General features: G+C 45.4%; 1 protein-coding gene across 2 annotated transcripts in view; it reads right to left on the reverse strand.

The window, feature by feature from the left end:
* Window positions 1–27515, reverse strand: part of LOC122935621 (ribonuclease H1-like) — a 63377-nt gene that overhangs the window by 27445 nt on the left and 8417 nt on the right. For both annotated transcript variants that reach the window (XM_044291409.1, XM_044291408.1), the window contains exon 2: window positions 21275–21399. In XM_044291409.1, the coding sequence (XP_044147344.1) occupies window positions 21275–21399 (125 nt within the window). The remainder of the gene's footprint in view (window positions 1–21274; window positions 21400–27515) is intronic.

The following is a 27515-nucleotide window of genomic DNA, read 5'->3' on the forward strand; positions in this document are numbered from 1 at the left end:
TGGGCCGGCAGTAAACAATGATAAGGCCACGGTGCTGATGCCGCCTTCTCAAACAGCTGATCGGCGGGGTTCCCGGGTGTCAGACCCCAGCTGTTTAGAAGCTGATGATCTATCCAAAGAATAGATCAGTTAAATGCAAGTGCAGAACCCCTTTAAAATCTCCACATACGGTTCTATGTGTTTCAGACCTAAATAAACCTTAAGTATAGCTAGACTGTCTATATAAAATAGTTATACCCGACACCTAGTTTACTGAACAGACTGAATAAACACCTATAGTGCAGAGAAAACATGAGTGAGCCTTCTATCCCCTTCCAGACCTCCTCAGTCTTAGACCTTTTGCACACAGCCATTGTGCTCCCGTGGCCATATGGCGGGCCACATACATGGGGCACCAGCCATGTGCATTCCGCATCATGGATGCGGACCCATTCACTTGAATTGGTCCACAAATCCGGAGATGCAGTGTGGAGCGGAAGCACTACAGAGTGCTTCCATGGGGTTCTGATCTGTGCTTTCGTTCTACAAGAGAAAAAAAATTATATGGAATGGACTGGTCACGGACCCATTCAAGTTGAATGGGTCTGGATCCTACCTGGCCGCTGCATTGGGGACCGGGCAAGTTGCGGTCCCCCAATGCACAGAACGGAACCACAACGGCCGTGTGCAAGAGGCCTTAGGGCTACTTCACACCAGGGTGTATCTTGCAGGAATCAAGCGCCATGTGAGGGATTCTGGGGTCTAGACTACAGAAGAGCACAGTATTATGATAATGCTGTATGCCTCTGCCTGATCTTTCTGTAACAAAACATATGGCAGCACATTATACATGCAAACAGAACTAAGCATTAGGGATTATTCTGGATTTAAGTGGTACTGTACCTACTATGCATGAAAAATTGAATCTCTTTACGCTCATTTGTGACTAAACATGTGTCAGGCCCATCTACAGGCATCAAGGTGGCTTCTCTTGGGCCCTACCTAAGCCTACAATGTTCAGGGTGGTGTAGGAATCAGCTATATTTATACTCTGCTCAGACTCTGCTAGAGTAATTCAGTTAAGTCACTTTGTGGGGCTTACATAATAGAAATCCCTCATTTTAGAAACTACACCCCAAGTTATTCAAATATGATAAAAATGTTTGGGTGTTCAACAAGAATTAAAGTGATAAATTCAAAATTTAACTTTTTGCTGATTTTAATCCATGTTCCCTGCAAGGCAGCAAGGGTTAAAACAGCAAAACCAAACTCAATATATATTACCCTGATTCTGGAGTTCACCTCATATGGGGTTGTAACAAACACCTCATATGGGGTTGTAAACTGCTGTATGGGTACATGGTAGGGCGCAGAAGGGAATGCGCACCATATGGATTGGAGAGCAGAATTTTAAATTGCATCTGAAGACCACCTTGATGCACCAATACAGTAGAAACTCCCAAAGAGTAACTCCATATTGAAAACTATGGGAGCCAAAACTGTTTGGGGAGCTGTGTGACCAGTGAATGTAATTTACAAAATGATCTAAACATGAAGTAGACATATGGGAAATGTAAAGTAAACTATTTTAGGAGGTATCACCATCCGTTTTAAAAGCAGAGAAATGGAAATTTAGAAAATGAATTTTTCAAATTTTGGTAAATTTGGTATTTTTTGTAAATAAATGAAATATTTTGACTCAAATTTACCACTGTCATGAAGTACAATGTGTGATGAGAAAATCTCAGAATGGCCTGGATAAGTGAAAACGTTCCAAAGTTATTACCATATAAAAGGGACACGTCAGATTTGCAAAAAAATGGCCAGGTCCTTAAGGTGAAAAATGGCAGGATCCTTAAGGTTAATAGTTGCCCATTCCCTCTATGCATGTACAGTGTAGTTCATACATCATATGACTGGATATTTTTAATAGGTTCTCTTGTTTTGTCAATTTGACAAAGCATATAAAAAAAATTAAAAAAAAAAAAAGTTAAGTCGTTGTAGAATCCTGAATATAATGGTCTCCATCAAGACTGTCAGACATTCACACACCACATTCACTCGGGCAGCGACCTAAAGACAGTTATGTCTACGGAGTTATTCCGATACAGAGTTTGCACTCAACCACAGGCCCCAAATCTCTTCAAACCTGTCTGGTCTGGCTTCAAAGGTCAATTTGTACATGGGTAAAGTTGCATTGATGAGTTGAGTCCAGTGGGATAAGGAAGGATTCTTTGGAGGTTTTCAATTTAGCAGGATGGACTTCCTAGATTAGAATAGTAGTAACCTGTAAAGAATTGTAGTGCATTTGGTAGGAATAATGTCGTTGACAAGGCTCAGTAAACTAACTTCTGGAGATTTAACTGCCGGGAGACTCAGTCTGGAATTGAGATATCTGTGCACGTTTTCCCAAAAGTCTGCAATAACTGGACACTCCCAATTCATATGCATCAACATTCCCTTGCCAATGCCACATCTAGTACAGATATCTGATAGGAGTTTATATGCAAGCTAGACGCACAGGAGTGAAATACATTGAGTATCCACTTAGCCTGAATCAGCTGATCCCACGGACAAAGTGGGAGTGCAGGCAGCCTTAAGGAAAGCAAGTAGTTGTGCTGAGGGTTTTGCAAGTGATGTAGCTTCAGATAACAGATATAGGGCTCCAGCGATCTGTAATTATGAGGAACAGAGATCCAAGATGGCGTCAACAGATCTCTATGAGAGAGGGAGCTAGATAGAGCAGCCCAGTAGGGACATTTGGTATGGTTGCCAGGTTCTGAGACCAACTGCCCCTTTATCTTAGTCAGGTCCATGTGCTGGCAAGATGGCCACCGCCTGTCTCGGGGCTCCATTGCAGAGTCTGTTTTGACTGGAGCTGCTCCTTCAGAGGTGTCCCTTTCAGCTCTCCAGCAGCGCGACGAGAGGCTTAGCGCAGACAGTGGGAGGTGCACTGTGAGGGTCTGGAATCGCCAACTCACCACTCTCAGCGGGAAAGATGGCCACCCTCTCTGCTGCGTGAGGAAGGAGCATGATTCACCACAGCTGCCGACGCAGGGGGAAGAGCCGCTGGCAGCGGACCAGAGGAGGGCAGACCCTCACGCAGTGCAACACATCTCCGTTGCATAGAGTAGATCAGGTTGTTGATTGTGGCCTGTGGAATGTTGGTCCACTCCTCTTCAATAGCTGCACGAAGTTGCTGAATATTAGCAGGAACTGGAACACTCCATCGTATATGCCGACCCAGAGCATCCCAAACATGCTCAGTGGGCAACATGTAAGATGCCTTTATTGTCACTGTACAATACAATGAAATGTTGTTTGGAGCAATCCTAGATGCCATGGACAGAGGAACAAGAACTGACATTTAAACTAAACCATTACACTAGTAAAAAAAATAATTGCACTAGAAGACATTACTATTCACAGTTCACAGCATATATATAGTAAGAGCAAAGTAGGAAGTGCTTGTGAGTATATATACACACCGATTCAGACACCACTGCAGACAAGAGATCATCATGGGGTCATGAATGCAGCAGTCACTTTCAGTCTGTGGTAGTTTCTATCCTAGGAAGGGGCAATAATCTCCGAGCATTTAGGAGACTGCTTTAGGGTAAAAGCTGTTCTTCAGTCTAGTGGTGCGGGCATGTAGGGCTCTAAGACACCCACCGGGGGGTAGGGGAGTGAAAAGGCTGTGGCCGGGGTGAGTTGGATCCCCGCAGATAATTCTTGCCCTGCTGCTGCAGCGAGCAGTGAAGATGTCATCCAGCGATGGTAACTGAGTACCAGTGATTCTGATGATGCGCTTGAGGGTCTTGTCCTCAGAAGAGCAGCCGGAGTACCACACCGTAATGCAGTATGTGATAACAGATTCTATGGTGCACCTGTAAAAATGGACTAGCAGCTGTTTTGGGAGTTGTGCTTTCTTCAGACTCCTCAGAAAATAAAGCCTCTGAAGGCCTTTCTTGGTAATTTCTGTTGTGTTTTTTATCCATGACAGGTCCTGACTAATATGAACTCCCAAGAATCTGAAACTTTGAACTATCTCCACGTTTCCACCATTAATGCTAATGGAATAGTGTCCATTTCGTTTCTTCTTCCTAAAATCCAGAATTAGCTCCTTTGTTTTCTTAGTATTGAGTAGGAGGTTGTTGTTCTTACTCCATCTCTCTAGGTTCTCAACCCATTTCCTATAGGCTGTTTCAACATTGTTGGAGATTAGGCCTATCACAGTCGTGCCATCTGCAAATTTTATAATGGTATTGGTATTGTGACTAGGTTTAGTCATTTGTGAAGAGGGAGTAAAGGAGAGGGCTCAACACAGCCTTGCGGTACCCCAGTGTTTAGGATGAAGAAAAGTGCTTGCCCATGCGTACGATTTGTGGTCTTTTTGTAAGAAAATCCAGTATCCAGTTGCACAGGTGTGAGCTGAGACCCAAGTTGTTCAGTTTTGTTGCCAACTTGTTGGGAGGGATGGTGTTAAAGGCCGAGCTGTAATCAATGAACAGCATCTGCACATAGCTGTCAGGCGAGTATGCTGGCCATGCAAGAACTGGGATGTTTTCAGCTTCCAGGAATTGTGTACAGATCCAATATGGGGCCATGCATCATCATGCCGCAACATGAGGTGATGGTCGTGGATGAATGGCACAACAATGGGCCTCAGGATCTTGTCATGGTATCTGTGCATTCAAAATGCCATCAATAAAAATGCACCTGTGTTTATTGTCCATAACATACACCTGACCATACCATAACCCCACCGACAACATGGGCCACTTGATCCACAACGTTGACAGCAAGCCGCTCACCCACGCCCTGGTCCAGACCGTGATGAGGACGATGAGCATGCAGATGAGCTTCCCTGAGGTGGTTTCTGACAGTTTGTGCAGAAATTCTTTGGTTATACAAACAGATTGTTGCTGCAGCTGTCCGGGTGGCTGGTCTCAGACAATCATGAAGGTGAAACATGCTGGATGTGGAGGTCCTGGGCTGGTGTGGTTACAAGTGGTCTCCGGTTGGATGTACTGCCAAATTCTCTGAAATGCCTTTGGAGACTGCTTATGGTTTAAAAAAAAAAATTCGAAGTCAAGTTTGCCTTTGAAAGGATAGGAAAAAAAACGGACACGGACGACAATCTTGTGTGCAGCCGTGATTTTTCACTGACCCATTGACTTGAATGGTCCATGAAAAAAATAAAATAACATTTTCAAGGGCTGGAAACACTGATCGCGGATGCCAAACGGAGCATTTTCCGATTTTTCCACTGACCCATTAAAAGTCGGTCGTGTGCATGAGGCCTTACTAATTTTTCTTAAAGGGGTTCTCTGGGAATTAAGAAAATTAAAATACTTAAAATATTAATTTATGATAAATATATTCCCAAATACAGCTGATAAGATCTTCAGCTTAATCTCTGTAAGAACGAAGTTCATGAGGAGACATGAAGTACAGAGAGGAGGGTGTGAATAATGAGAAGCAGCTATTATGTGCAGTCTCCATTACCACAGCCTGTCCTCTGCACTTCATGATCTCCATTCCTACAGAGATTCAGCATAAGATCTCATCTTTGTTCAGGATCATAATCCAACAAGCAGAGTGATTTGAAGCAACTTGTCCTGCTGTTTGACTAGGACAGATTTTGTGTGTTCTAACAGGACGGTGGCCATTTTGTTTCCCTTGATTGCTCCCCAGACAACATGAGCCATTATAAATAGAGGTATTTGGGAATATATTTATTATAAAGTAATATTTAACCACCTCCGGACCGCCTAACGCACATGTGCGTTCCGGAGGTGGCAGGCTGGCGCACAGTCACGCATATATGCGTCATCTCGCGAGACGCGAGATTTCCTGTGAACGCGCGCACGCTCACAGGAACGGAAGGTAAGCGAGTGGATCTCCAGCATGCCAGCGGCGATCGTTCGCTGGCAGGCTGGAGATCCGAATTTTTTAACCCCTAACAGGTATATTAGACGCTGTTTTCATAACAGCGTCTAATATACCTCCTACCTGGTCCTCTGGTGGTCCCTTTTGTTAGGATCGACCACCAGAGGACTCAGGTAGGTCAGTACAGTCGCACCAAACACTACACTACACTACACCCCCCCCCCCCCCCCCGTCACTTATTAACCCCTTATAAACCCATGATCACCCCCGTCAGGCTCCGTTCAGACGTCCGTATGATTTTTACGGATCCACGGATCGGATCCGCAAAAAGCATACGGACGTCTGAATGGAGCCTTACAGGGGGGTGATCAATGACAGGCGGGTGATCACCCATATACACTCCCTGATCACCCCCTGTCATTGATCACTCCCCTGTAAGGCTCCATTCAGACGTCCGCATGCGTTCTGTGGATCCGATACATGTATCCATGGATCCGTAAAAAATCATGCGGATGTCTGAATGGAGCCTTACAGGGGGGGGGTGATCAGTGACAGGGGGGTGATCAGTGACAGGGGGGTGATCACCCTGATTACCCCCTGTCATTGATAACCCCCCTGTAAGGCTCCATTCAGACGTCCGCATGTGTTTTGTGGATCCGATCCATGTATCCATGGATCCGTAAAAAATCATGCGGATGTCTGAATGGAGCCTTACAGGGGGGGGTGATCAATGACAGGGGGGTGATCAGGGAGTCTATATGGGTGATCACCCCCTGTCATTGATCATGATTTTTACGGATCCACGGATACATGGATCGGATCCGCAAAAAGCATACGGACGTCTGAATGGAGCCTTACAGGGGGGTGATCAATGACAGGCGGGTGATCACCCATATACACTCCCTGATCACCCCCTGTCATTGATCACTCCCCTGTAAGGCTCCATTCAGACGTCCGCATGCGTTCTGTGGATCCGATACATGTATCCATGGATCCGTAAAAAATCATGCGGATGTCTGAATGGAGCCTTACAGGGGGGGGTGATCAGTGACAGGGGGGTGATCACCCTGATTACCCCCTGTCATTGATAACCCCCCTGTAAGGCTCCATTCAGACGTCCGCATGTGTTTTGTGGATCCGATCCATGTATCCATGGATCCGTAAAAAATCATGCGGATGTCTGAATGGAGCCTTACAGGGGGGGGTGATCAATGACAGGGGGGTGATCAGGGAGTCTATATGGGTGATCACCCCCCTGTCATTGATCATCTCCTCTCCTCCCCCCCCCCCCGGTAAGGCTCCATTCAGACATTTTTGGCACAAGTTAGCGGAAATTTTTTGTTTGTTTTTGTTTTTTCTTACCAAGTCTCATATTCCACTAACTTGTGTCAAAAAATAAAATCTCACATGGACTCACCATACCCCTCACGGAATCCAAATGCGTAAACATTTTTAGACATTTATATTCCAGACGACTTCTCACGCTTTAGGGCCCCTAAAAAGCCAGGGCAGTATAAATACCCCACATGTGACCCCATTTCGGAAAGAAGACACCCCAAGGTATTCCGTGAGGGGCATATTGAGTCCATGAAAGATTGAGATTTTTGGCCTAAGTTAGCGGAAAGTGAGACTTTGTGAGAAAAAAACAAAAAAAAAAAAATCAATATCCGCTAACTTATGCAAAAAAAAATAAAAAATCTAGGAACTCGCCATGCCCCTCATTGAATACCTTGGGGTGTCTTCTTTCCAAAGTGGGGTCACATGTGGGGTATTTATACTGCCCTGGCTTTTTTAGGGGCCCGAAAGCGTGAGAAGAAGTCTGGGATCCAAATGTCTAAAAATGCCCTCCTAAAAGGAATTTGGGCCCCTTTGCGCATCTAGGCTGCAAAAAAGTGTCACATGTGGTATCGCCGTACTCAGGAGAAGTTGGGGAATGTGTTTTGGGGTGTCATTTTACATATACCCATGCTGGGTGAGAAAAATATCTTGGTCAAATGCCAACTTTGTATAAAAAAAATGGGAAAAGTTGTCTTTTGCCAAGATATTTCTCTCACCCAGCATGGGTATATGTAAAATGACACCCCAAAACACATTGCCCAACTTCTCCTGAGTACGGCGATACCAGATGTGACACTTTTTTGCAGCCAAGGTGGGCAAAGGGGCACATATTCCAAAGTGCACCTTTCGGATTTCGCAGGCCATTTTTTACACATTTTGATTGCAAGGTACTTCTTACACATTTGGGCCCCTAAATTGCCAGGGCAGTATAACTGCCCCACAAGTGACCCCATTTTGGAAAGAAGACACCCCAAGGTATTCCGTGAGGGGCACGGCGAGTTCCTAGAATTTTTTATTTTTTGTCACAAGTTAGCGGAAAATGATGATTTTTCTTTTTTCCTTACAAAGTCTCATATTCCACTAACTTGCGACAAAAAATAAAAAATTCTAGGAACTCGCCATGCCCCTCACGGAATACCTTGGGGTGTCTTCTTTCCAAAATGGGGTCACATGTGGCGTAGTTATACTGCCCTGGCAATTTAGGGGCCCAAATGTGTGAGAAGTACCTTGCAATCAAAATGTGTAAAAAATGGCCTGCAAAATCTGAAAGGTGCACTTTGGAATATGTGCCCCTTTGCCCACCTTGGCAGCAAAAAAGTGTGACACATCTGGTATCGCCGTACTCAGGAGAAGTTGGGGAATGTGTTTTGGGGTGTCATTTTACATATACCCATGCTGGGTGAGAGAAATATCTTGGCAAAAGACAACTTTTCCCATTTTTTTTATACAAAGTTGGCATTTGACCAAGATATTTTTCTCACCCAGCATGGGTATATGTAAAATGACACCCCAAAACACATTCCCCAACTTCTCCTGAGTACGGCGATACCAGATGTGTCACACTTTTTTGCTGCCAAGGTGGGCAAAGGGGCACATATTCCAAAGTGCACCTTTTGGATTTCACCGGTCATTTTTTACACATTTTGATTGCAAGGTACTTCTCACACATTTGGGCCCCTAAATTGCCAGGGCAGTATAACTACCCCACAAGTGACCCCATTTTGGAAAGAAGACACCCCAAGGTATTCCGTGAGGGGCATGGCAAGTTTTTAGAATTTTTTATCGCAAGTTAGTGGAATATGAGACTTTGTAAGAAAAAAAAAAAAAATCAATCATCATCATTTTCCGCTAACTTGTGACAAAAAATAAAAAGTTCTATGAACTCACTATGCCCATCAGCGAATACCTTAGGGTGTCTACTTTCCGAAATGGGGTCATTTGTGGGGGTTTTCTACTGTTTGGGCATTGTAGAACTTCAGGAATCATGACAGGTGCTCAGAAAGTCAGAGCTGTTTCAAAAAGCGGAAATTCACATTTTTGTACCATAGTTTGTAAACGCTATAACTTTTACCCAAACCATTTTTTTTTTTTTTGCCCAAACATTTTTTTTTTATCAAAGACATGTAGAACAATAAATTTGGCGAAAATGTATATATGGATGTCTTTTTTTGCAAAATTTTACAGCTGAAAGTGAAAAATGTCATTTTTTTGCAAAAAAAATAGTTACATTTTGATTAATAACAAAAAAAGTAAAAGTGTCAGCAGCAATAAAATACCACCAAATGAAAGCTCTATTAGTGAGAAGAAAAGGAGGTAAAATTCATTTGGGTGGTAAGTTGCATGACCGAGCGATAAACGGTGAAAGGAGTGTAGTGCCGAAGTGTAAAAAGTGCTCTGGTCATGAAGGGGGTTTCACCTAGCGGGGCTGAAGTGGTTAAGTATTTTCATTTTCTTAATTCCCAGAAAACCCCTTTAAGCAGATCTGCCTGGTTTCCTTGTTATTGGAAGCCACGTCCCCTCCTGTCCTGCTCTCGCAGCAGCCTCCCTCGTCCATCCCTGCACCTGCCATGGAGGAGCTGCCTCATCCATGCCTGAAGCCTGTGCTGCTGTCTGGGTCCTAGAAGCTCTCTGCTTGTATCAGAGGTGTCTTCTGGCACTCATTGCTGGGCAGGGCTGGAGGGGCAGTGATGTATCTCCTGTACCAAGAGGATCCTGCTGTATGTAAGGATGTAGCAGAGCCAGGTGCTGTGGACCAGAAACTGAGGAATTATTATTATTATTATTATTATTTATTATTTAAGCGCCATTCATTCCATAGCGCTGTACATATGATAAGGGGTGCACATACATAATACAGACAATTGCACTAATCAAACAAAATTAGTTACAAACTGGTACAGAAGGAGAGAGGGCCCTGCCCGTGAGGGCTTACAATCTACATGGTATGGGAGAAGGACACAGTAGGTGCGGGTTAAGTTGGTCATGGCGGTATAGAGGCAGCAGGGTCACTGGTTGTAGGCTTGTCTGAAGAGGTGGGTTTTCAGGTTTCTTTTGAAGGATTCCACTGTCGGTGAGAGTCTGATATGTTGGGGTAGCGAGTTCCAGAGTATGGGGGATGCACGGGAGAAATCCTGGAGTCGATTGTGGGAAGAGGCAATAAGAGGAGAGGAGAGAAGGAGGTCTTGTGAGGATCGGAGAGTGCGTGTGGGGGTGTATCGGGAAATTAGCTCAGAGATGTAGGGAGGGGACAGGTTATGGACGGCCTTGTATGTATTTGTAAGTACTTTGAAGTGAATTCGTTGGGCAATGGGGAGCCAGTGAAGGGATTGGCAAAGGGGAGAGGCAGAGGAATAATAGGGTGAGAGGTGGATTAGTCGGGCAGCAGAGTTGAGGATAGATTGGAGGGGTGCGAGAGTGCTAGATGGAAGGCCACAGAGGAGAATGTTGCAGTAGTCTAGGCGGGAGATAATGAGGGCATGTACAAGTATTTTCGCAGATTCAAAGTTAAGGAAAGCGCGGATGCGGGAGATGTTTTTGAGTTGGAGACGGCAGGTGGTGGAAAGGGCTTGGATGTGCGGTCGGAAGGAAAGGGCAGAATCCAAGATCACTCCAAGGCAGCGGGCTTTGTTGACTGGGGATAATGTGCAGCCATTGATCGTGATAGATAGGTCTGTAGGGGGGGTTGAACAAGATGGGGGAAAGATTATGAATTCTGTCTTATCCATGTTAAGTTTAAGAAAGCGAGAGGCGAAGAAGGATGATATAGAAGATAGACATTGTGGGATTCTAGATCGTAAGGTGGTGATGTCTGGACCAGAGAGGTAGATTTGTGTGTGCATAAACAGGAATCAAAGTGTCTGTCCTGTTTATGCCCCCTCTGCTCTGTGGTCTTATCACAGACATGTTTATTACAGCCAGACCAACAGTTCAATATGGCCGAGGTCAGTGATATCAGCTGCATTCACTTGTCTCCCCATCTGTAAATGTGTGCCCTCTCCTTCCTGTACACAGTGTATAGTGATATGTGACTTCCACCACTGTATACAGAGATGTGACCCCCCTGTAGATACCGATATGTGATGCTCACCACTGCATAGAGATCCGTGACCCCATCTATAAATGTGTGACCCCGCCCCCAATTTATTCATTAGAGTCTCCGATCACCCCCTCCCCCAGCTGCCCCTCCCACACAGCCTTTAAGGGAGCTCCTCCAGGGACATGTCATGGTGAACAGGTTAGAAAAATGATATATAGGGACTTCCGGCGCCATCGAGTGAGCAGCATGTGCTAGGAGCTCCGGCACTCGGGGCATAGAGGACACTGAATCGGCACATTACTGGCTGTCGAATTTAAACGGGCGGCCAGGACAATCACCCGGATAGGGAAGAGTCCCAGTATATGGACCGCTTCCTCATACGCATGGGGAACAAATCGAAGAAAAAAAAAAAAAAAAAAAAAAAAAAAAAAAAAAACAGCGAAACCCTGCGCTGATCCCGAGGAGGACAAGATGGCGCTTGCGGCAACGTCCGATCAACAGCTTAACTCCCGAGCGAGTGATGACGGCCCAGAACGTTCGCTGCCTCAGGAGCTGGAAGCACCAGATCTGGACTATAAGCATCTAGCGATTGAGGTGGCTACACGCATTCTCCCGGACCTGCAGGAGTCACTGTCGTCCACTATTGCCCAATCATTTGCTGCAGTACAGGCGGAGGTGTCACTCCACCCCACCAAGATTGGGGAGATAGAGCTAAGAGTCCAGGAGATTGATACTCGGACTTCATCCCTGCAGGCGCAATTGCAGGAATCCATAGCAGAGAATAAAAGGCTATGGGACAAGCTGGATGACCTCGAAAACAGGTCGAGACGCAGCAACTTGCGGATTATTGGTCTCCCTGAGTCTATCCCAGCTAAAGACTTAATTGAGTTATGTGAATTTGAAATTCCTGGGGCTCTAGGCATAAATGGCCGTTGCAAAGTGGAAAGAGCTCACAGAGTGGGCGCGAGCTCTCCCCTCATATCTGACTCTAAACGGTCCTACAGTGCTGTATTGCAGGAGCTGAAGAAAACTAGGCCAAGGCAAGTTATTGTCAAGTACCTTGACTATTCAGAAAAGATGGCTATATTAAGGGCCTATAAACAAAATGGCGGCCAACTCTCTATAAGAAATCAACGCATCCTTATATTTGGAGACTTTTCCGCGGAGGTGGCTCGTCACAGACGAACCTTCGTACCCATTTGCTCCGTCCTGGTCAAGCAAGGGACCCGCTTTGCGCTAATGTTCCCGGCTGTCCTGAAAATCTTCAATCAAGATGGGTCAACCACCACATACCTCGATCCGGAAGAGGCGGCGAAAGAATTGAAGATTTTTTACCCTAAAGCTTCACATTTGCCGGCGCTGACTTTCGGGGAGGCTCCGGAGGCTCCAAGGGAGGCTATGCCTCAACGCAGAGGACCAGATCTTCGCCCAAGACCTCCTAGATCCCCTCGCCCAACGGACAGATTCGCCGCGTCCGCACTGGATAATGCAGTGGGCTGAGGGTTCTACAGCGTGATTTGGATAAGTACTCTGCTATTTTCGCTAGCATTTGAGGGGTGGTAGGGTCTTTATTCCATCTATAGATCCCCCCCTGGTATTGCAGTAGATGTTGACAAGGGATCTTGATCCTTTTATTTGCTACCTTATATGTACCATGACATGGTTTATTAGATTATTGTTCTGATGTTATAACTGTCAATGTACTTTATCAGGGGATAGTGATAAATATAGGGAAGTTGACGCCGGCGGGAAAACTGTATTTGCATTGTAATTCCATACCCTCCTTGCCATCTCCTTAACTCAGCAGTTTCTGTAGAGGTCGGGGGTAGGGGAACAGATGGAATTGGCGCCGGCGGGAAACCGCACCCGCTTTGACGTAGCCTATACTTAACGATTTCTCAGTATGCATACATTGGCAGTGGATTTAATTATCTATCATCTGACTTGATGCAGGTTATTATATTATAATATGCCAGTTATATGTGCTGTTATTTGCTGTGGTCACACTGTATTTGCCGGGGATCTGGGAGATGCGGCTGCCCCTGGCCATGGTTTGGTTTTGACCTGGTGGGGGGCCGTGTGCGTGTCTCGGACCCTCGGGAAACTGGGGTTCCCTCTTCCGGGGATGGGATCTGAGTAATAGTGTCTGATGCCCACGAGTACTGACACACTGTCGAATGAAATATGCGCTCTGAGATGGAAAAAAGTGAAGTAAGAGCTCATTATGATTTGTTCGTGTATTTGGATAGGAGGGTTGTGGTGAAAACTACTACCTCTTCTGCTTCCATTAAGTTAGAGTTTGAGGTTATTGTTCAGGGGTTGGGAGGGGAAGGGTGGGTGGGTTTTTCCTTCAGTGTACCGGGTTATTACGACATATCTCTCTTGAGTACTGGGGATGGCTGACAAAATTAAGGTTGTTTCATGGAATGTCAAGGGCCTCAGATCTCCATGCAAAAGGATGATGATCCTGAAACACCTAAAACGTCTGCATACAGATATTGCGTTATTACAGGAGACCCATTTAACTCTCGCTGACTTTCCATGAATGAAACGTTTATGGGTAGGGGAAGTTTTGGGTTCTCCCGCTGATGGGAAAAAAGCAGGGGTTATTTTACTGAAAAAGGGTCTCACTTATACAGTGGTGAGTCACGATTCTAAAGAGAAGTGTCGGATTTTACATGTACATCTCACATCCCCTACTGGTGACCTGAGTATTTACAATATATATGGCCCAAACACTGTTGATACTGGCTTTTTCTCGGCCATTTCACACCAGATTTTACAAGACCCAATCGCTCTAAAAATTATTGGAGGGGACATGAACACAGTCAAACTATTTGGAAGATAGACAGAGGGGAGGCATCTCTAGCCAAGGAGCAGCTCCTCCAGGAGATGGATGGTTAGCTACTCTTTTGAGCGATACAGGTCTACAGGACCTTTGGAGGTCGTTCCACCCTGAAGGCAGGGAGTATGCCCACGGTTCGTGGTCTCGCATAGATTATATTTTAACAAGTAGGGAACTTGCAGGTCTGTGTTCCCAGCCCAACATAGAGGAGATGGTGATCTCTGATCACACGCCAATCTCGCTTTTAATTCATAAGAGATCCCTTAAAGGCACGGATTTCATCTGGAGATTCCCCTCCTCATTATTCCAGGACGAAAACTTTAGAGATCTTCTTAGGGGATGGTGGCTCGAGTACAAATCGGAGAATGAAACTTCCATTAGCCCACAGCTGCTATGGGATGCAGGAAAAGCGGTTATTAGAGGCCGTATCATGGCATATATGTATAATAAAAAGGCAACCCTGAAAAAAAAAGATCAACCAGTTAAGCGATAATCTTAGCTCAGCATACACAATGTTTAGACACTCCCCCTCACAGCTCTTACTTAAGAACTGGCAAGCAGCCAAGACGGAATATGAAAGTACCCTTAGGAGCTGGGAAATAATAGCCCAATCTAAATGGGAGGCTCATTTATTTAGGCATGGAAATAAATCTGGTAAACTACTAGCCTCCTTGGCAAAAGGGCATAGGCCAGTGACTAATATCACCACTCTTAGAGATAACTCAGGCTTTCTATGTTCGGAACCCAAAGGGATTAACACCATATTGAAGAACTTTTTTTTTAAACTCGTTTTATTGAAGTTTAACAAGAAAGGCATGCTACAATATCACAAGCATAGAGGTAGCAAATCCAGGTTCAATCCCGCGCAGGGGATACAGTACAAGCACAGTAGTACAAGATGGTATTGCATTAGATCCAGTACAGCAAGGAAGTGTACAAGTCAGGTGACGTTTATAGACCATGAGATAGAAGAGGCTAGCACCTCAATAGATATAAACAATATATCACACATCAGCAGCTGAAAACATACAAGCGTTGTGCACAGTCAAAGGAGACGCACACCATTCACCCCACACTTTGTCAAACTTTTGCGGACACTTCCTGTGAATATAGACAACCTTTTCCATGCCTACCGCCTGATTGACCAGCGCCTTCCATTGACCTAGTGTAGGCGCCCTGTCATCCATCCATCTCAGGGCGACGGTCTTTCTGGCAAAAAATAGGGTTTCGCTCAGAAAAATCCTATGATGATGACCCCAAACCTCCTCATCTAGGATGCCGAGTAGGCAGCTCTTAGGGCATAGCGGAACTGTATTTGGAACTATTGCAGATAGCACCCCAACCACAGCTTCCCAGAAGCTCTTTAAGTACGAGCAGTCCCATATGAGATGCCAGAAGTCTGCCCCGTCTTGATGACATCTGTGGCACCTACTATGTGACAATCTGCCCATTTTATGCAATCGGACAGGTGTAAGATAGCTTCTATGCAAAATAAACAGTTGAATCAGCCTATTAGTGACCGACGGGGATACCCGTGTTGGAGACAGCAGTGCCTCATTCCAATCATCCGCTGATAGGGAGGGGATGGAGATTTTCCATTTCCCTTCAACAGCAAGGGGGTTCATCAGCGTCCGGTTGTTGAGCAGGTGCGTATAGAGAACAGAGATGATACCTCTCGGTCCCTGCGACCTGAGGACACCTATCAGGGGATAATTAGAGATTTTGCGACCCCCCGACCCAAACTGTGCCGCCAGCGCGTGCCTTAGCTGTAAATATCTGAAAAGGAAGGAGCGAGGCAATTCAAACTTTTCTTGCAGTTGAGAGGAGGAGCACAAGCTGCCATTAGTGTATAAATCGCTCAATTTGTTAACGCCCTGAAGCTTCCACCATCTGGCTCCCTCCAGATCTTTCAAATGGGCAAACATGGGATTGTCCCACAGAGGAATGTCATCCGGAATGTCTCTGAACGATCTCAGCTTCGCAGCTGACCATACCTGATGGGCCATTCTATGTATGGGAAGCAAGCGCATGGATATGAAACGCGGCCCTTCCAAAACCGGCCACAGAGAGGAAAGGCCCAAGTACTCCCTGAGATAGTGTTCTGCATTGGGCAAGTCCAGCTGCTGAACCCAAGGTATTAGGAACCTCAGCTGCCCAGCCAGGTAATAGAGGAAGAAGTCAGGTAAAGCAGCGCCACCTTCTAGCTTGGGCCTCTGGAGAACCTGAAGAGACAGCTTCCGTCTGGCCCCCCCCCACACAAATTTAGCCACAGACGAATGGATGCGAGCAAAAAAGCCCTGCGGTACCGGGGTGCACGCATGCGCCAGCAGATACAGCCCTTTGGGCAAAAGTGTCATCTTAACCAGATTTAATCTACCCATAATGGAGAGCGGTAGGTTCTGCCATGTCCTGAATTTATCCATAAACAGGGTCTCCAGAGGAGCAATGTTCAGGGAGTACGCCAACTGGGGATCCCTGGTGATCACAATACCTAAATATTTGAAGGAGTCCACAACTGGCAGATTACAATACTGAGGAGGCCACGTGTGCGACCACAGGGGCATGAGTGCCGATTTCGTCCAATTTATGTGCAAGCCCGAGAACCTTCCAAATTCGCCAATTATATCAATCGCTCTAGGGAGTGTCGTCTCGGGCTCGTCCATAAAAAGGAGGAGATCATCCGCATAGAGTCCGACCTTGTCCGTTCTGTCGCCCATAGAGATCCCTTTAAAGACCTGATCCTGCCGAGTTCTCAATATTGAAGAACTTTTATGAAACTTTATATGAGAGTCCGGGCCAGTCAAATGGTAATCCGAGGGGTTGGCTGAATGACATTAATCTCCCCATGCTCTCTGACCAAGACAGAGACTCACTTAATGCCTGCATATCGGTAGAAGAAGTCACCACGGCTATAAAAAAAAAAAAAAAAAAAAAAAACACTTATCCTTGGGTAAGGCTCCCGGACCGGATGGGTACACTGGGGAATTCTTCAGAATTCTATCATTAGATATAGCCCCAATACTATCTCAGGTTTACACGGGATACTTGCAGGGATCCGTTATACCTTTACATACGAACACTGCTCACATAAAGGTATTGCCGAAACCAGGCAAGGATCCTCTCTCAGCGTCGTCGTACCGACCAATATCACTGATTAATGTAGACTTAAAATTAGTATCCAAAATATTGGCTGACCGATTAGCACGTATTATGCCTGCGCTGATTTCTCCAGCTCAGGTGGGTTTTGTACAGGGGAGAGCGGCAGTAACTAATCTGCGTAAGGTATTAGCGGTGTTAGATGAGGTTAAGATGCGTCCCCTAGCGCACCCCTTGGCGGCTATTGTTTCCATAGACGCGGAAAAAGCATTTGACAATGTGAGCTGGGGGTGGCTGGGGGTCGTATTAGACCACATGGGGTTCCGTGGCTCCTTTCGCAATTATATATCAGCGTTATATACGGACCCGCAAGCTAGAATTTACACTCCAGGCTTCCTTTCTCCACCGTTTAGGCTACATAAAAGGGACTAGGCAGGGCTGCCCGCTCTCCCCTTTACTGTTTAACCTTGCTATTGAACCCCTGTCGCGTAAAATCAGTAAGTGCCAAAATATAGAAGGTATCAAGATAGGTAATACATCCATTAAACATTCGCTTTTTGCAGACGATCTATTGATCTTTCTAGAAAAAACGGAAAGGGACTTGGTCAGAGTATTCGAGGTGTTGGAGGATTTCGGAGTAGTATCAGGTTATAAAGTAAATGCCACTAAATCAGAAATCCTCTTAGGAAATAAACATTGTAAGAGAAGTTCCCAACAGCTTGGTGTACCCATTCAAGTAGCCCCTATTTCCATTAAATATTTAGGGATCCATATCGGTAAACAGCCAGAATCTTTGTACCACCTAAATTATCCGTCACTCTTTAAAAAGATACTCTCAGACATTGAGAGGTGGATAAATCTCCCCCTGTCCCTGGGAGGCCAGTGTCAACTTTTAAAAATGATTGCCATTCCAAAACTTTTATACCCTATGCAGACTGTCCCTCTCCTTCTTAAGCATAAGGACATTAAATTTCTGGAAAAAGCTTTTACCAGCTTTTTATGGGGGGGGGAAGAGACCCAGAATAGCACTTTCAAAATTGCAGGTGCCTAAGTTGAAGGGAGGTATGGCGTTCCCAAATCTGCAGTTATATAACCTGGCGAGCCTCATGCGCCACTGCATTGACTGGTTGTTTGATACCAACTTTTACACTAATAGATCACTAGAATCCCAACTTGCGAAACCTTGGTGTTTGAAGGCCCTTTTACACACTAAGTATGCAGCCCAACCTCCATTGATAAGAACAAGCCTGGTAGTTAGAGATACCATTGCAACGTGGAAAGAGATCCGTAAAATTTTCAAACTACCCTTTTCCCTTTCTAAGCTTATGCCTTTGTGGGGTCACCCAGAGTTCCCAGCGGGTATTCACCTCAAGCACTTCAATGCCTGGAGAACGGCGGGTATCGTCAAGACAGCTGATTTGTGGCACCCGCAAGATCAGCGTTTTTATACATACCCTGAATTAAAAGAGAAGTTTCTCTTAAGCAGCCCACAGCATGTTTTTGCTTTTCTCCAGGTCAAAAGCTTTCTATACACTAGGATTCAGAACCCTAAATCAGTGTTCGTCGCGAGCGGTTTTGATAGTCTATTGGGACAGGGGTCAGTTAAAAAAAAAATCATTATCTGAATTACCGTATTTTTCGCCGTATAAGACGCACTTTTTCTTCCCCCAAAATGCGTCTTATACGGCGAATGCAGTCAGTTTTACATCGCTGGCAGCGATTTAAAGAGAGCGAGGACTCGGGGAGGGACTGGGAGGAGGAGCTGGGGCCGGCAATAGCGGCGGGGCGGTGCAGTCACTGTACTAAAGGCCCGCCCCGCCGCTCCGGTGTACTAATAAAATATGTCATATTCAATGAATGGTTATTAAATATGCCCCTTTATGCCTAATAGTACCTTAAATCCTTAGCGCTTCAGTAGTATGCAGGCTGGGCGGGCGGCAGCGTAACTCCCTGATGTCACGTGCCTGCGCCGCCTACTTTATGAATGAAGCAGGCGGCGCAGGCAAGTGACGTCAGTGAGTGACGCGCCGCGCCGGCTGCCCGGCCTGCCGGCATTGTACTGAAGCGCTTCGGATTTAAGGTACTTTTAGGAATAAAGAGGCATATTTAAAAACTATTAATTGAATAAGACATATGATATTAGTATACAGGAGCGGCGGGGGATCTGTGGATGGCACAGTTATGGGCTGGGAGGGTCTGTGGATGACACATGTATAACAGTGCCATCCACAGATCCCCCCCCTGTAACAGTGCCAGCCACAGATCCCCCTGTAACAGTGAAAGCCACAGATCCCCCCATAACAGTGTCTGTCATCCACAGTTCCCCCCTAACAGTGTCCGTCATCCACAGTTCCCCCCTAACAGTGTCCGTCATCCACAGTTCCCCCCCATAACAGTGTCCGTCATCCACAGTTCCCCCCCATAACAGTGTCCGTCATCCACAGATCCCCCCATAACAGTGTCAGTCATCCACAGATCCCCCCATAACAGTGTCAGTCATCCACAGATCCCCCCATAACAGTGTCAGTCATCCACAGATCCCCAGTAATAGTGCCATCCACAGACCACCTAGTTCCAAACCCACAGCACACCTTTTGGTTAAAAATATTTTTTTTCTTATTTTCCTCCCCAAAAACCTAGGTGCGTCTTATACGCCGGTGCGTCTTATACGGCGAAAAATACGGTATATCAGGGAATCTGTGAAACCAGGTATAAACCCCTTGTGGATACTCTCTTCTCATCCTGGAAGAAAGACTTCCCTGAAGTAGATGTACAACTGATAATACAGAAGGGCTGGGAGAAGGTTAGAAGGATAATTTTCAATGAAGGTTGGAGAGAAACGCAGTTTCGTCTATTACACAAAGCAATTTACGGTTTTCGCTTCTCTCCTCAATCTCAAAGGCAAGATAGATTGACAAGCTGCCCAAAATGTCAACTACAGGGTTCAAATATGCTCCACGGGATTTGGTCATGCCCAAATTCGACTAATTTTTGGCACCTAGTGAGACAACAAATTAAAAGACATCTGAATGTCGCCATCCCTGGTACTCCCGAGTGCATCCTGTTTCATGCTCCCCCAGAAAATAAGCACATGCAACCATTAGTTCATATCATTATTCTGGCAGCTAAACGATGTTTGTTAAATAACTGGCTTAGACCTCAGGTACCCTCAATGACAGGTTCTAGAACATGTCAAAAAATGTTTTGATATGGAGAGGATAGAAGCGAATTCCATTAGGGGTAAATGTATCGATAAATTTTTCAAACGATGGGAAGATTTTATGATAATAGTATATTCAGATCTGGAGCTGAAGAACTTGATGACACCATTTGTGTCCTCAGAATGGTATCTGAAACGAAAAATTGCTGGGACATTAGGGAGACTATTGTCTGATTAATGTACACATTGTATGGCGATCCGGTACGCTGAAGGAAAAAGCTCGGGGAGGGGGGAATGAGGGGGTTACCCTTGGTAGGGGGTCTGTTAACTAGCTTTCCAGATCAGAACTAGCAGACGTTAAATATTGGGAATAGAATGATGGCTAGGGTTTAGCTTTTTTCATGACCTTTGTGCAGTATGTGACAGATGTGATGTGTCTATGTCAAACCTTGTCAATTTTTCATGACTCTGACATGCTTTTGGAATGAAAATGGATAAAAGTTAATAAAGATTATATTTAAAAATAAAAAATGATATATAGCCAGTACATGTCACATTATAAAAAAATAAATAAATTATACTCCAGGTGGCCAACCCAAAATTTTGGATACTCAGGGTGGCCAACCCCTTTAAAAAAATAAAAATTCCAGCCTGTGGCAACCAATTTCAGCTCAGTTTTTTCATTCAAACTGTTTTGTATAATTGCAGCCAGTTTAATACGCAAGCATCCTGCATAGGTTGTTTAACCCATAGGATCCCAACGCTGTACATGTGCGGCGCTCTGATCGAGTAGGTGCAGGAGCTGCGCCCGATCGATCAGCAGCAGGATTCCAGCTGTTCCCAACCCGTATATTAGGGCCCCGCTGTTTGCAGGCCACAATACGGGCACACACGCTCACATACATGAGCCCTAACAGCAATTCCATACCTTGTCCACGGGATGAGTTGGAGGGGTAGTCAGCGGCACGTATAAAATGTTGTGCTTGCTCATAAGTTGGGAACTTTTTGTACCTTGCTGACGGATAGCGGTTCACCTGTGTTCTGCATTCATCCCTGCATCAAATAATAAGTTATAAATTAATAAAATAAATGACGTTTTAAATAAGTTCCGAAGTTTCTTATACAGAATTTTTCTAAATCTTACCTTCTCCCAGTTCATGTTCAAATACAGTTAAACAAAATATCCTCACAAAACAGTTTTCACTGGCAGCCTGAGCCAATTCAATACTTCAGACTACAACTAACATTCCCTATACAAAAACTGTTTCCAATTAACATGCGCTCCTTGTGGGTGGAGTTGAGGAAGGATCATGCTAAATACTCTGAATGCCAATTATCTCGAATGGCTCACATCTAAACAGTCAGAAATGCTCTTACTACCCCAAAGTTCTTTACATCCTTAAATGCCTTACTTTTTCTTCTGGGCAGCTGGTGCATCACAATGCCTAAACCGCAAGATGCCAGCAGAGTTGTATCTAACCTCCGATGCACTTTCACATTCTATTCCGGGCTACTCTCCAAATTGCTTGGAGAGGTTTACAGTCAGCCTGGAACAGCAGCAGACGTGTGGTACTGCCAATTGGGTGCTCCATTATGGGCACAGGTTTCACACATGAGGCTTCAGCTTCCCACCGACCACTTAGTTTCTTCCCCCTGGCCTAGCCATTTTGGGTATTTGTATTGCTGCAATCTCTCCCTGTACCAGATGGATTTGGGCACACGTTTTGACTGCCACTTGTAAGGTCATATCTAGGCACTGAAACAGTACTACACTCCAGCCCAGCGACAGCCCTTTTACATTGTACATTGGTTTTGTACTGCTGTCTGAGAAGGTATCAGCACTCCTCACAGTGCTGTACATTGTATAATGGCTGTGCTTGGTATTGCAGCCAAGGTCCATTCACTTTAATGGAGCTAAGCTGCGCCTAGGCCATTTGACCGATCAACACATCATTACTGACCTAGAGAAAGCAGGGAGACTGCCTTGGCGCTTGAGTGCAGCTGATCAGAGGGGGTCCCAGGTGTCAGACCCCCAACGATCCAAAACATGGCAATCTTATTCTGTGGGACAGCACGATCACAGCAATATCAAGTTTATAGTTTTAAAGTGTCTTTTCCATGCCATATTCAGATGCCCATGACCTCTTTCTATTGCCCTCTATAGAGCTGGCTTTTTGAAGGCTGGACTACAGTTTTTCTTGGCACCCTTTTAGGGTACATACAACTTTTCAATCACTTTTTTTTTTAGGGGGTGGGGTGACAAAACAAATCATCTAATTTTACTTCATTAATTTATTCAGGATATTTTTACATTTTAACAGTGCAGACATTTTAGGACAGAACACCAATTTTGAACTGCTGCCTTCACTGCCATACTAACCAATCAGAACCCCTCCCTTTTAGCCGCAGGTGCTCCGACTAGAGGACAGAGGGAGCCCCCTCTTTACGTCTGTATGGCTGACAGCAGATCATTTGTGTGATCAGCCGTGACTATTAAGGATTGGGCCATCAGGTACATGGACGGAATTTCTCTAGGATACGCTGTGTGCACAATGGACAGATGTGTGATCCTAGCACCAACTTCTCATCGGCAGGGGTGCGGGGTGTCAGACCACTCATTCATGTCCTATCCTCAGGCTAGTCAAAGGGGTTGTCTCATCTCGCTGTTACTAAGGTGTGATGAGATAGTCCTGACCACCAGCAGAGTGTTCCATGGCCGTGCACAAGAACTGCGGAAAAAGTAGCACAGCAGGCTAAACAGCTTCCCTTAGGCTACTTCCACACTAGCGTTAATATTTTCTGGTATTGAGATCCATCATAGGGTCTCAATACTGGGGGGGGTTAGGGTGGGGCTCCATTTTGTCCCCATTCATGGTCAATGGGGACAAAACGTAATAGGAGGGAATGCTCAAAAATGCATTCTGCTCAGTTATCATATCGTAGAGCAAACCGCAGCAAAGCAAATCTGTCATCACCCACAATGCAAGTCAATGGGGACGGATCAGTTTTCTCTAACGCAATAGAAAACTGATTCGTCCCCATTGACTTTTAATGGAGTTCATGACGGAGCCATCTTAGCAATGTTAAAGGGGTTCTGCACTTTCATTTAACTGATGATCTATCCTCTGGATAGATCAGCTTTTGATCGGCGGGGGTCCGACACCCAGAACCCCTGCCGATCAGCTGTTTGAGAAGGCAGCAGGGCTGCAGCCTTCTCACTGTTTACGGCCGGCCCAGTGACATCTGACATCACGACTAGTATCAACTAGCGTGGGCGGGGCCAAGTTCTGTTCACTTGAATGGAGCTTAACCCTGCCCAGGATAGTTGATATTAGTCGTGACGTCAGTGGGCCGGCGGTAAACAGTGAGAAGGCCGTGGCACTGCTGCCATCTCAAACAGCAGATCGGCGGGGGTCCCAGGTGTCTGACCCCCCTGATCAGAAGCTGATCTATCCAGAGGATAGATCAGTTAAATTAAAGTGCAGAACCCCTTTAAAAGATTACAACCGGATAACGGATGCAGATGGTTGTATTATCAGTAACGGAGCCAGCAAAAACACTAGTGTGAAAGTAGCCTACTCAGAAACTACTGTGCAATGAGAGCTACTGAAACAGCAAGCACCGGCTGGTGGTCAGGACGGTGTATCAGCGATAAGACAACCCCTTTCATAAATAAAATTAAAAAATCCCTTTAATTTCCCTAGTGATGCAAGTGCCCAGGCATTCACTGCTCACCACTGACGGCTTCAGTGTACAGGACAGCTATACATCAGTATGTAAACACTGGCAGTCTGGGATTTTCAATGAAGAATACAACTACAGCTTGTTAGGTTTGCAATTAGGTTGATTCAAGTTTTTATTTGACTTGCGGCAATATTTATATTGTATAACGTTTCGTCTCACAGGCCTTCTTCAGATACTATGCCGCAGGATAGGAGGAGGAGAATAGGCAGCAGGAAAGCAGACGGAAACCCATGTGTGTAAGGCTACATTCACACGACCGTTGAGTTTTTGCGGTCAGCAAAAAAACATAAGCCGCCCGTGTGCCTTCTGCAATTTGCGGAACGGAAGGCCCATTGTAGAAATGCCTATTCTTGTCAGCAAAACGGACAAGAATAGGACAGGTTATATTTTTTTGGCAGGGCTATGGAACGGAGCAATGGATGCGGACAGCACACGGAGTGCTGTCTGCATGTTTTGCAGCCCCATTGAAGTGAATAGGTCCACACCCGAGCCACAGATACAGACCAAAACAACGGTCGTGTGCATGAGGCCTAAACCACACTAAGGCCTCATGCACACGACCGTTGTGTGCATTCGTGGCCGTTGTGCCGTGTTTTTTTTTCGCGGACTCATTGACTTTCAATGGGTCTGTGGGTGGGAGAAAAAAAATAAAAATAATAAAATCGGAAAATGCACCGTTTTGCAGCCGATACCGCGATCCGTGTATCCTGTCCGTCAAAAAAATACGACCTGTCCTATTTTGTTGACTGACAACGGTTCACGGACCCATTCAAGTCAATGGGTCCGTGAAAGAACACGGATGCACACAAGATTGGAGTCTATGGCCGTAGGTTACTTTCATACAGACGGATCCGAAGATCCGTCTGCATAAAAGCTTTTCAGAGCTGAGTTTTCACTTCGTGAAAACTCAGATCCGACAGTATATGCTAACACAGGCGTTCCCATGGTGATGGGGACGCTTCAGGCAGCAGGGGGCAGTCATGCACGCAGTTTTTTAGTATATTCTAATCTGAAGCATCCCCATCACCATGGGAACGCCTCTGTTAGAATATACTGTCGGATCTGAGTTTCACAATCTAACTCATATCCGACAGTATATTCTAACAGAGGCGTTCCCATGGTGATGGGGACTCTTCAAGTTAAAATATACCATCGGATTGGAGAAAACTCCGATCCGATGGTATAAAAGGGACTCTTGACTTTACATTAAAAGTCAATGGGGGACGAATCCGTTTGCAATTGCACCATATTGTGTCAACGTCAAACGGATCTGTCCCCATTGACTTGCATTCTAATTCAGGACGGATCCGTTTGGCTCCGCACGGCCAGGCGGACACCAAAACGACTTTTTCATGTCCGTGGATCCTCCAAAAATCAATCACGGACCTACGGATCACAGACCCCGTTTTTGCGGACCGTGAAAAAATACTGTCGTGTGCATGAGGCCTCAAGGGAATGAGGAGGCGCCTCACTCACTTTAGTGTGGTTTACACAGTTTCCGTCTGCCTATTCTCCCTCCTCCTATCCTGCGGCATAGTATCTGAAGAAGGCCTGCGTGCCGAAACGTTATACGATATAAATATTGCTACAAGTCAAATAAAGACTTGAATGAACCTAATTGCAAACCTAATAAGCTGTAGTTGTATTCTTTATGGAAAACGGGGTAGGAACCCTACTTACAGTTCCCAACAGTGCGACAGATTTATCTGAGTCTATGGGATTTTGACCGGCACCCTGAGAAAACAGTTTTGGGCTACTTTCACATCTGCGTCAGGGCTCCAGACTAAAAAAATATATGAAGGAGCCATTGGCTCCTAACCTGAAAAATTTAGGAGCCAAATGAAAACTTTAGTCGCCAAATTTAAAATATATATAATATAGCTGGGATGCTTAGGAGCATATAAGCCATCTAATGCCTCATGCACACGAACGTGAATATTCATTCCATGTCCATTCCAGGTTTTTTTTGCGGGCCGTATACGGAACCATTCATTATAATGGGTCCGCAAAATAAGCGGAAGTTACTCCGTGTGCATTCTGTTTCTGCATGTCCGTACTTCTGTTCCGCAAAAAAAAAAAAATATAGAACATGTCCTATTATTGTCCGCATTATGGACAAGGATAGTACTGTTCTATTACAGGCCAGCTGTTACGTTCCGCAAAATACAGACTGCACACGGACGTCATCCATATTTTATGCAGAACCATTTTTTGCAGACCGCACAATGCATACTGTTGTGTGCAAGAGGCCTAAGTCTGAGAGGACACAATAACGCCTTTAAGCAGTGCATGTTGATTAAGTCAGCTGGCACATGCCCAATGAGGCAGGTCTGTGAACAGTACCATACCAGGAGGCCATCAGCACCTGCAATGACTGAAAATAATCTAACACAGCAATCTAACTCCTGTTATAGGTGCCAGAAAAAAAAAAAAAAGTGTCAAGACTGTCCATTAGTGCATGGACAGCTTAAAGGGGACCTTTCACTTGTATAAACTATGTGAACTGAGTATGCTGCCATATAGAGCGGCGCCCGGGGATCTCACTGCACTTACTATTATCCCCGGGCGCCGCTCCGTTCTCCCGTTATAGGCTCCGGTACCGTTGCTCCTTAAGTTATAGTAGGCAGGTCTTCCCTTGTCCTGTGGGCGTCTCCTTCTCCTAGGCTGCAGCGCTGGCCAATCGCAGCGCACAGCTCACAGCCTGGGAGTTTTTTTTCTCTCTATATGGCAGCATACTCCGTTCACATAGTTTATACAAGTGAAAGGTCCTCTTTAAACCAGGAACACACTTGAAATCAGACAGCAACTGTACCGTATGTCATTTAGTGCCGATTTGGAAAAATATTAAAGGAGTTGACAAGGGAGGTAAATTATTTAGTTCAGTGCTCAGGGTGGTTTAAAAATAATCAATACTCACCACCACTGATCCCCTGCCACTCCTATTCCAATGCTTAATGGGTCCCCACTGGTCTCGGCACACAGGAAATGCCAGCTCAGTCAATCACTGGCCGAGAAAAGTATAGCGCCATGGCTAGTGATTGGCTGAGCAGGCTTCTCCTGGCATTTCCTGCTTGTAGACACTGGACCATTAAGTAGAGACCAGTGGAAACCCAGTTGGACCAGGAACATCAGGGATTGAGGGATGGAGAGTTTTGAGTCTTTAAAGGGAACCTGTCACCTGGATTTTGGGTATAGAGTGAGGACATGGGTTGCTAGATGGCCGCTAGCACATCCGCAATACCCAGTCCCCATAGCTCTGTGTGCTTTAATACATATGCAAATTAACCTGAGAAGAGTCCTGTCCCTGACTCATCTCATGTACAGGACTTTACTAAAATTTTGCACTGCACTGGACAATCCCTTTAAACATGTTGTACTCAGTACTTAAAGGGACAGCAATAGATTAGATAATATTTAAACTCTCA

The sequence above is a fragment of the Bufo gargarizans genome, chromosome 4, assembly GCF_014858855.1.
Source record: "Bufo gargarizans isolate SCDJY-AF-19 chromosome 4, ASM1485885v1, whole genome shotgun sequence".
NCBI classification, from domain to species: domain Eukaryota; kingdom Metazoa; phylum Chordata; class Amphibia; order Anura; family Bufonidae; genus Bufo; species Bufo gargarizans.